This window comes from Sturnira hondurensis, unplaced genomic scaffold (assembly GCF_014824575.4).
Source record: "Sturnira hondurensis isolate 20B ecotype Veracruz unplaced genomic scaffold, ASM1482457v3 Scaffold0019865, whole genome shotgun sequence".
Lineage (NCBI taxonomy): Eukaryota > Metazoa > Chordata > Mammalia > Chiroptera > Phyllostomidae > Sturnira > Sturnira hondurensis.
Window position 1 is genome coordinate 222,167 of NW_028092496.1, and position 11,075 is coordinate 233,241.

The 11,075-nt window shown below is 41.2% G+C and overlaps 1 protein-coding gene across 1 annotated transcript in view; it reads left to right on the forward strand.

Annotated features, from left to right (window-relative positions):
* OTOA (otoancorin) overlaps positions 1-11,075 on the forward strand; it is an 85,149-nt gene that overhangs the window by 23,651 nt on the left and 50,423 nt on the right. The window contains exons 7-9 of the mRNA XM_037028424.1: positions 1,184-1,419; positions 4,159-4,262; positions 10,478-10,578. Of these exons, the coding sequence (XP_036884319.1) occupies positions 1,184-1,419; positions 4,159-4,262; positions 10,478-10,578 (441 nt within the window). The remainder of the gene's footprint in view (positions 1-1,183; positions 1,420-4,158; positions 4,263-10,477; positions 10,579-11,075) is intronic.

An 11,075-nucleotide genomic window follows, 5' to 3' on the forward strand; every position in this document is an offset into this window, starting at 1 on the left:
CTTCTTGCACACCCCCAACTGGGAACCTGGACTGCAACTCAGACATGCCCTGACTGGGAATCAAACTGGCAACCTTTTGCTTTGTAGGATGATGCCCAAGTCACAGAGCCACACCAGTCAGGGCTCATTCAAGTCTTATGTAAATCTAAGAGGTAGGCACTAATTTTATCTCCATTAAAGAGGAAGAAACTGAGACTTAAAAGAGATAAGTAATTTGAAAGTAATTTGCTTCAGGATACACAGATAATAAGTGGAGGGTATGAGATTTAAATCTAAGAATGTCTGATCCTTAGGCCTATAGGCTTAAACTATGGGACTGTGGTGGGAATTTTTGAGAAGACACATGTTTACTCCATGCTTGGCACAGTGCCTGTTGTGAGGCAAATGCTTAGTAAATGGTGATTTTTATTTTTGGAGAGTGTATTGGCTCTCCTCTAGTGTATTTAGAGGACCCAGTCAGATTGTGACAACCCTGTTAGCATTACTGGATTCTATGATTCACAGGATTCATCCATTCATTCACTTCATTTTATTCTTTCATACATTCACTCATTTATTGGGTTATTTCTCAATGTCTTCTAGGTACCAGGTATTCCACTAGGCTTATGGCTTGGGCCTGAAGGACTCTCCTGGTTCAACCCCACACTAAAATCAGATGCCAGCACTTCACCCCAGACCAGCTAAATCAGCTTCTTTGGGGATGCTGGGATCACTACCCCAGTGGTGCTGATGTGCAGGCAGAGCTGAGAACCACCAGCTTGGAGGAAAGACAGTACCATGAGCATCTCTAATGCACCATAGGGTTTGGTTTGGGATGCTCGGATCTGACTGAAACAGGAGAATATCAGAGAGGGCATCACCAATTGTGTGATGACTGAGCTTGGACTTAAAGGATGAGCTGGGTTTTGCTGGGAGAAGGAAGTGGGGAGTGAATTCCAGCTAGAGAAAGGACCTGAGGTGTGACAGTCATGGTGTGTCTCAGAGCAAAGAATGGCACAGTGTGAATAAAGCTGGTGAAAGCCTTGATTTTGTTCTGTAGGTGATGCAAAGTTATAGAAGGTGCGATGTAGCAGCGTTACACACTGGTCCTTAGTTTCCTCACTGCTGCCAAATGTGGTCCCTGCAGGGCCTCCAAATCTGAAGACTGCTCTCAAGACAAGCTTAGCTTCTTTTATTCCTTTAGAAACTGGAAGATATCATTATCGACTTGAGAGAGATTCGGAAACAAGCCTTGCAGAGCCCAGGCGTGAATCGCAGCCTATTTCTCATCACACTGGAGAGGTGCTTCCAGGTGCTGAACTCTCTGGATTGTGTAGAGATCCTGGGCAAGGTGCTGAGGGGGTCCTCAGGGAGCTTCCTGCAGCCTGATATCACAGATAGGCTTCCCCAGGACCTGCATGAGGACACCTTCAAGAACCTGTGAGTGCTCCTCCTAGCCCTCTTCACTCCACCCACTACCCCTCATAAGCTGCTGTGAGAATTCAAGGAGGTAGTACGTGGCAGATGGGAGAAGGCATGTGGGGACAGGTTAGTATGTGAGGTCTGGAACAGAAGCCTAAAATCTGTGTTTAGAGATGATTTTATTAAAACACTGTCTCCCAAATTTCAGTCATTCTGGTCCCATCCTCATAATTTTTGCCATATCTATACATACCTCATTATTATTTATTCCTTATTTCTATATAGTGACTTAATATTTTTACTTCATATTTAGTTAAACAGCAAATTTGATATTACTACTGTAAATGGGAAATTAGCGTTATTTGAGTAAAAGTAATCATAAAATAAATACATTAATAAAAGAAAAAAGAAAAACAGTGCCACCAAATCCTAGGTAGATGTGTTGGTTTTCCAAGGCTCTGAGCCTGGGGTCTTTTCTCTTGGTTGAAAAGGAGCTGAGTGTTGTTGAAGACTCACTGGCACTGAGACCTTGTCCTTGAGGGGTGGGAGGACTGACAAAGCACTGAAGAGGAAGTGCTTTTTCCTCTGAGATGCTGTGTCAGTCAATGTGTTAGCCTCACACCCTACATGGTATTACACTGGGGGGTGGGAGATACCAAATTAGAAGCTTGTTTCCAGAACTTAAAAGCCCATAGGGATTGTGATCACTACTAACTTCATCCTTTTACTAATTATAGCACTTTATGGCCCTAAAAGAGGCTTTCTAAATCTAAAAATGACTTACAAGAAGGAAAAGACCAATGATGACAACAACTTGGGAGAAACTGTGTATATGCGTGTGTGCACACACATACACACATATGGTCTGTCCAGAAGGAATCCACCCATGTAATATGACAAATAGAGACATTTATTGAGGAAGGTGCAAGATACAATAAACATTGTGCATAAGACAATGATGCTTCAGTCCCCTTCAATGTAGGCACCTTAGCATCTCACTTAGTTCTCCCAGTCACCATCAGCTGCCCCATCTTATTGTCCTGAATCTCACTGATGGTCTAAAATCTCTTCCTTTTCAAAGGTGATTTTGGTTTGGGAAAAGCCAGAAGTCACAGGGTGCCAAACCTGGGCTGTAGGCGGGCTGAGTCACCTGGGTGATTTTATGTTTTGCCAAAAAATGCTGCACAAGACATGATGCATGAGTGCATGTGTTGTCATGATGAACCTGCCACTCGCCAGTGGCCCATAGCTGAAGTCTTTTTGAATCACATGAATAGTTTCTGCAGAGGAACGTTCAAGCTTAATGCAAAATTTAATCTTAAAATTTAATCAGTAGGTCAGACTACTGGGGAATACCAGAGCCAGCATTTTTGCAAATGGGCAGGCTTTCCCATAAAGAATGTTTACTATTTCCCCAGAACTATGTCTGTGTCCTGTCATTTTTACCTACTCAGCTATGGAAAAACAAAACAGCAAAAATAAGTAAATGAAAAGTGCAGAAATAAGATATTAAGATGGACTTAAGGGAAAGTTGGCTTGTTCATGTAGGAAGTGACTGGGAGAGTGAAAAGGATGAAGTTTAAACTTATCAAAGGCTTATGAATTGGTCATTTGGTGAATTGATTGTCAGTGGCCGTGGGTAGGGGTGAAGGAAGATTTCCAAGACAAGGAAACTCAGCTGCTTTGCAGCATAAGCCAGAATGGTGATCCGTGCCAAATGCTATGAAAGGTTGGCTCATATTTGGACCAAATGAGACCACTGGATATGGTACCGAGGGGGTCACTAGTAACTTGGATCACAAGGAGTGGTGTGGTGGTGAGGAAGCCAGATTTCAGGGGCTTAAAAGTGATCTAGACACTTCACACCCAGCAGGATGTCTACAAACAAAATATCAGACAGTGAAAAGTGTTGGTCAAGATATGGATAAATCAGAACCTTCACACACTGTTGGTGAGAATGTAAATTGGTGAAGCTACTTTGGAAAACAGTCTGGCAGTTTCTCAAAAGGCTATATGTAGAGTTTTCACTTAAGTCAGGAAGCTCACTCCTTCATATGTGTCGAAGAGAGATGAAAACACATGTCCACACAAAAACTCGTACATGAATATTTACAGCAGTGTTATTTACAATGGGAAAAAGGTGGAAACCATTTACATGCCCTTCAACTGATGAATAGATAAACAAAATGTGATCTATCCACATAGTGGAATATTATTCGGCTATGAAAATGAATGAGTACCAACTCATGCTATAACATGCATGAACTTTGAAAATCTCATGTTAAAGAAAAGGAATCAGTCACAAAGATGACACATTGTCTGACTTTATTGCTCAAAAATGTCCAGAAGAGGCAAATCTGTAGAGACAGAAAGTAGATGAGTGGTTTGTAGAAGTGGGGATGACTAGAGATTGAGGGTTCATAGCTAAAGATTTCTTTTTGAGGTGCTTAAATGTTCTAAAATTGATTGTGGTGATGGTTGTACAACTTTATGGATAGACTGAAAACCACTAAAATCTACACTTTAAATGGGAAAATTATATGGTATGTGAATTATAATCTCAATAAAGCTGTTACCAAAAAAAGTGACTCTGAGGTGAGGAAGTGGAGACTAGTCTTGGGAATGTATTTAACTGAGGGGCCAAGGAGAAATGGGTAAAGTGCCCCATATAGCAAGGGAACGAGGAGGGCTTTTATTAACACAAGAGAGACTCCACCTGTCTGTTCCTTACTTGCCCCCCATGTTTGTGTCCTTCAGATCTGCAGTATTCAGAGACCTCTACGACCAAACCTCGGCCCATTCCCAGCAAGCTCTCTACTCCTGGATGGCTGGTGTTTTGCAGACATCCTCCAAAGCCACTGGTGAGCCTGTGTTTTGAAGTGGCATTGCTTTTTAGGGGGTGTTCATGCTTAAAAAAGGAGGTGCTTCATCTCTGAAGACAGATTTGATTTCAGGGTTACTTATAATTTTAATCTGCCCCTCCTCCAATGTCCAGAAACAATGTGGTGTGACTTGTGAAATGAAACACGTGCCCTTTTCACATGTGGAAGCCTGAACTAAGGATGTATCATACCTCACAGTTGGCTGTGTTGCCTGGTTTCTTAGAAGGATACAAACAGTGATGGCATCTGAGAGTTGATGAGAACCTTTAGAATAAGGGTACAGGTTCAAAATCTGTATTAAAACATCTGTATTAAAGTGACATAAGATAATTTTTTAAATAAAATATAGGAAATAAAATGCAAAAATTTAGCACTAAGCTTCTTGGCAACCAAAACAGAAATAGATCAGGATTCATTTATTTGAGAGATGTTTATTAAAAATCTGCTATGTCCCTCTAGATGGGTCAAATTCATAGTGACAGAAAGTAGAATGTTGGTTGTGAAGACTGGGAGGAGGTGGGTGGGGAGTTAGTGTTTAGGGAGTAGTATTTCAGTTTTGCAAGATGAAAAAAGTTCTGGAGATGGATGGTGGTGATTGTTGCACAACAGTGTGAATGTACTTACTACTACTCAACTGTACACTGAAAATGGTTAGGATGGGAAATTTGTTAGGTGTACTTTATCACAATAAAAAAAAAGAGAGAAGAGAAATATAGAAAAAAGATTGTCTCTGTAGATTAATAATACAAACAATTTTTAAGGTAAGCTTTAACTTGTTGAATGTTTAATGTCAGTAATGTAAACAGAATAAACTTTTAAAACAGTTTTTAAAGCCTATCATTTGTCAGCCACTAGGGATACAGAGGAGCATAACATAGTGTTTGTTCATGGAGCTATTGTTTTATTGTAGTAGAGTGGGTGGAGAAAATGTCCAAACAAGTAAATTAGAGTGGGAGAGAGGGAGAATGAGAGAGAGAGAGAGAGAGAGAGAGAGAGAGAGAGAGAGAGAGAGAGAGAGAGAAAGAGAGAAAGAGAGAGAGAGAACAGGGCTGGGCACATATTTTTTATGAAGTGACAGAGTAAATATTTTAGTTGTCTCAACTATTAAACTCTGATGTTATAGCAAAAGCAGACATAAGCAATAAATGAACAAGTATGGCTATGTCCCAATAAAACCTTATTTATGGACACTGAAATATGAATTTCATATAATTTTCATGTGCCACAAAATATTTTTTCTTTTGTTTTTTCTTTCAAGTATTGAAAAGTGTAAAAACCAAGCTTGCAGGCAGTACAGAAGCAGATGGTGGGCTGGTTGGGCCCATGGGCTGTAGTTTTCCAACCCTTGGACTAAGGAGTGGGAGAAGACTTGACATTTCAATTGAGATTAAAATGGGAAATGGAAGCAATCACACAGGCTCAGGAGGAAGAGCATTTCCGGCAAAGGGACCAGCAAGCACAAGGCCCTGAGGTGGGCATGAGCTTTCTGAGCTGGGGGAGCAAAAAGGAAGCTCTGAGATTTGTATGTAAGGAGCATTCAATGACATACAAATCAATGTCTTCCACGCATACAAAATTCCCTCTGTGTGATGCAGAGTTATGAACCTCATACAGTAAAACTCCTAGAAAACCACCTAACCTCTACACTTCCCTAAGTCCTCATTGCCATATTTAACTAGAGACAGACTTTCCTTCTAAAATTCCTATTGGGTGTTTCATTATTTTTTAAAATATTTTATTTATTTATCTTTAGAGAGAAAGGGAAGGAGAGAAACATCAATGTATGGTTGCCTCTTGTGAGTCCCCTGCTGGGAACTGGCCTGCAACCCAGGCATATGCCCTGACTGGGAATCGAACTGCGATCATGTGGTTCGCAGGCATGAGCTCAATCCACTGAGCTACACCAGCCAGGGCAGGTGTTTCATTATTAAACTAGAGTGAGTGAAAATGTATTCTACTCATACTTTAAACTTTGTATTTTTTCATAAATTTTCTTGAGGTGAGTGGGAATACTTTAGGAGTTAAAAATATTCCCAGCTTGGGGAGCACGGGCCTACAGAGAGACAGTTCATATGTAATAATTAAAAAGAACAACCCATTGCGGTTCTTGCTGGTTTTCACGTCCCCAGTTCGCTAGCCTTCTGGGACTGCCATTCTAATCACCAAGTCAAGTGTTCAGAGTCCCCATCTAGGGGATCCTATAGTATTTACATGTGCTCACACCAGAGCTCTGATTCCTGGGTAGGGGAGTCACCCTGTTCTTGTGACTCAGTGGCTGCATCAGTGACTTCATCATTGCCCATGGCTTCCAGTACCAGCTCCTAGTGACTGATTTACTGCTCTCTGCAAATGCTCTCCTGCTTCTTTCTTTTACCCCAAAATGCCAACAATGCAATGTTTTTCTGTATACAAGTCTTTTATTGAAGGATTGGGGCAGTGGTGACTAATTCTAGTTCAGGGAAACAAAGTTGCATCCTGGATTTAACAGCTCTTTTAAATTATAAAAAATCAATTACAGTTGACATTAAATATTATATTAATCCTGACTAGTGTGGCTCAGTTGGTTGGGTGTCATCATGCAAAGCAAAATGCTGCTGGTTCAATTCCTGGTCAGGGTACATGCCTGGGTTGCAGGTTCAGTCCCCAGTTGGGACCTGTATGAGAGGCAACCGATTGATGTTTCTTGTTCACATCGATATTTCTCTCCCTTTTTTTCTCTTTCCCTTCCCCTCTCTTTAAAAATATATACATAAAATCTCTTTTAAAAATATCATATTAGCTTCAGGTATACAACAATAGTGATTAGACATTTATATAACTTATGAAGTGATCCCCTCTGACAAGTTGAGTACCCATCTGGCACCTTACATGGTTGTTACAATATTAGTGACTACATTCCCTATGCTGTACTTTACAGTACAGTACTTCCCTGTGATTATTTTGTAACAACCAATTTGTATTTCTTACTTCCCTCACCTTTTTCACTCCCCACCCCTAACCCCAGCCCATCTGGCAACCTTCAGTTTGTTCTGTGACTATGGGTTTGTTTCTCTTTTGTTTGTTTATTTTGTTCCTTAGACTCCACATGTAAGAGAAATCATATGTTTTTTGTCTTTCTCTATCTGACTTAATTCACTTAGCATAATGACCTCTAGGTCCACACATGTTACCACAAAAGGCAAGATTTTATTCTTTATTATGGCTGGCAATACTCCATTGTGTATATATACCACTTCTTCTTTGTCCGGTAATCTATTGATGGACACTTAGCCTGCTTTCATATGTTGGCTATTGTAAATAATGCTGGGGTACAGATATCTTTTTGAATGCTTTCATATCCTTCAAATAAATACCCAGGAGAGGGATTGCTGGATCATATGGTAGTTCTATTTTTACTGTTTTGAGGACACTCCATACTGTTTTCCACAGTGTGGAAAACACAGTGGCTGCGCCAATTTGCAGCCCCAGCAGTAGTGCACAAGGATTCCCTTTTCTACACATGACGGTTCTTCAACTCCCATTGACATCCCTCTAATGGGGAATTTAAAATGCTTGAACAGAGTGACTGGGAGAGAGTCCTCTGGGAATCCAGAGGAGAGAGAACTTACTGCCAGCTGGAGAGACAGAGAGGCTTTAAGGAAAGAAACGTTTGAGCTCAGTCTTGAAGGTAGGGGTTGGGAGAAGGATTAGTTAGGTGAGAGGTACTCTAGGTCATGAGAAGGGCTGGAGTGAGTGAAGGTTTACACAATGTTCAGGGTGCTTGCAAGGAAGGACCAGTGGTTCTGTTTGGCTCAAGTATAGTAACATGGTGTTAATTAGCAAGGATGGTCATGATTGTTACTATAGTAATAAAAGAGAGTCAAGTATATATTTGAAATTGCCAGAATATTTAGTAAGTGAGCTAAAAATAAAACTGTATTTTGTGGTCTTTTAAATACATATATTTTATTGACTATGCTATTACAGTTATCCCATTTCCCCCACTTCATTCCCCTCTACCCTACACACCCTCTCTCATCCACATCCCCTCCTTTAGATCATGTCCATGTGTCATAAGTTCTTTAGATTCTACATTTCCCATACTATTCTGCCCCTCCTCCTGTCTATTTTCCATCTACCATCTATGCCACTTATTCTCTGTACCTTCCCCCCCCTCTCCTTCTCCCACTCCCCTGTTGCTAACCCTCCATGTGATCTCCATTTCTGTGATTCTGTCCCTGTTCTAGTTGTTTGCTTAGTTTGCTTCTGTTTTTCTTTTAGGTGTGGTTGTTAGTAATTGTGAGTTTGCTCTCATTTTGCTATACATGTTTTTATCTTCTTTTCCTTAGATAAGTCCCTTTAACATTTCATATAATAAGGGATCCGAGATGATGAACTCTTTGAACTTGACCTTATGTGAGAAGCACTTTATCTTCCCTTCCATTCTAAATGAAAGCTTTGCTGGATAAAGCAATCTTGGCCGTAGGTCTTTGGATTTTATGACTTGGAATACTTCTTTCCAGCCCCTTCTTGCCTGTAAGGTCTCTTTTGAGAACTCTGCTGACAGTCTGATGGGAACTCCTTTGTAGGTAGGTGACTGTCCCCTTATCTCTTGCTGCTTCTAGGATTCTCTCCTTCATTTTAATCTTGGCTAATGTTATTATGATGTGCCTTGGTGTATTCCTCCTTGGGTCCAACTTCTTTAGGACTCTCTGAGCTTCCTGGAAGTCTATTTCCTTTGCCAGATTGGGGAAGTTCTCTTTTATTATTTGTTCAAATAACTTTTCCACTTGTTGCTCTTCTTCTTCTCCTTCTTGTGCTCCTATGATTTGGATATTGGAACATTTAAAGATGTCCTGGAGGCTCCTAAGCCTCTCCTCATTTTTTTGAATTCTTGTTTCTTCACTCTTTTCTATTTGGTTGTTTCTTTCTTCCTTCTGGTCCACTCCATTGATTGGAGTCCCAGTTCTCTTCCCATCACTATTGGTTCCCTGTGCATTATCCTTCATTTCACTTAGCATAGCCTTCATTTTTTCATATAATTTGTGACCAAATTCAACCAATTCTGTGAGCATCCTGATCACCAGTGCTTTGAACTGCGCATCTGATAGGTTGGCTATCTCTTGGTTGCTTAGTTGTATTTGCTGTGGAGCTTTGATCTGTTCTTCCATTTGGGCCATTTTTGTGTGTGTTGTCATGCCTGTTACCTGTGAGGGGCAGAGCCTTAGATGTTTGCCTGGCCTGGGCAACCCAATGGCTGGGTTGTGATGCTATATGTGGGGGCAGGGTCCAACAGGGAGCAATGGTGCTTGCTCCACTCTCTGTTGGATCTCAGTCTCCTCTGCCACTTCCCCCAGGCAAACTGGGCTTTTCTGGTGCTGATTCCCTTGTGGGTGAGCTTGTATACATTTTAGGACCCTGTGGGTCTCTCCACCAAACTCTCCTGTGAGGCGGGGTGTCTCTCCCTGCACCTCAACCCCCACAGGTGTTTTCAACCTGTGTTTTGAAGCTTTATTTCCATGTGCTGGGACCTTGGGTTGCGCAGTCTGTCTTGCTCTCTAATTTTGCCCAGTTTATCTGCCTGCGAATGTGGGACCACCTGGTCAGCTGCCTTGCACACAGTGCCTCGCTTCACAATTGCCATCTTGCTGGGTCTGCCCATTGCCACCCCATGCCCATGGTCCTCCTGCTGCAGTCTTGCATGCCCAAGGTGCCTTTCACTCCCAGTGCCACCGCTTTTTGTGTTGTGATCCCTATTCATCCAGGTGCCTGACTCCACCCCGCTTATCAGTCTGGATGAATGTGTCTATTTTATCTCGTTGGTTGTCCGACTTCCATACAGTTCAATTTTCTGTCAGTTCTAGTTGTTGTTTTGTGTCTAAATTGCTGTTGTCCTTATTTTGGTTGTGCAAGGAGGCACAGCGTGTCTACCTATGTCTCCATCTTGGCTGGAAGTCTATTTTGTGGTCTTAAGTCTTAACAAGTAAGCTATATTTCTACTGAGTGTTCATGTGGCAGGCACTTGTGCTTCCTGACGTGTGGTATAGCGTCTCGTGGGTAGGAGGCTGTCTGTGAATGGCCATCAAATGAACTGATGAATTAAGGAATATAACAAGGAGGTCCTAATAACAAAGATGCTTTTGACAGTCACATTCTAGTGTAGAGGCTTTTATTTATTTATTTACTAATTCACCCATTTATTTATTTTCTTGCAGATGACTCTGTTTCATGGGTCAGCGCAGAAAGCTTATGGATCTTGGGCAGATATATGGTTCACCTATCACTTGAAGAAATTATAAAAATTAGTCCTGTAGAAGTAAGTTGGGAAAGTACACTTAATGCCCCTCACTAATACAGTACATCTAGGGTAAGGTATATTTTAAGCCTCTCATATTCAGCCAGCCAGGTGAGGTGCCCTGAAAATTGGATGCCTGCTTCAACCCAATATATCTGGGTATCTAAAGAAAACTCTAGAATAAGGCCTCAGTGGTCAGTCGCTGGATTGTGTTCTAGCATAGGAGAACTAAGAAAAGAAAAAGAATTGTGATCAATTGAGAGCTCTGATGGGAACAAACATGATAGAAAGAGAATGTTGGCTATGATCCAAAAATCACTTAAGAGTATTTTTATCCTCAAAAAAGGCCAAGGACAATAGCTATTGCATTTCCAGCCCTGGGAAGCTTGATTCCAAATCAAAAGTAACATGGATTAATAGCTAGGTTTATTTATAGCTACTTTTACTGCTACTTTATTGTTACTTTAGCAGGAGTAATGATTGCATTTTAAGTCTGTTCTAAGGTTACTTAACTCGTG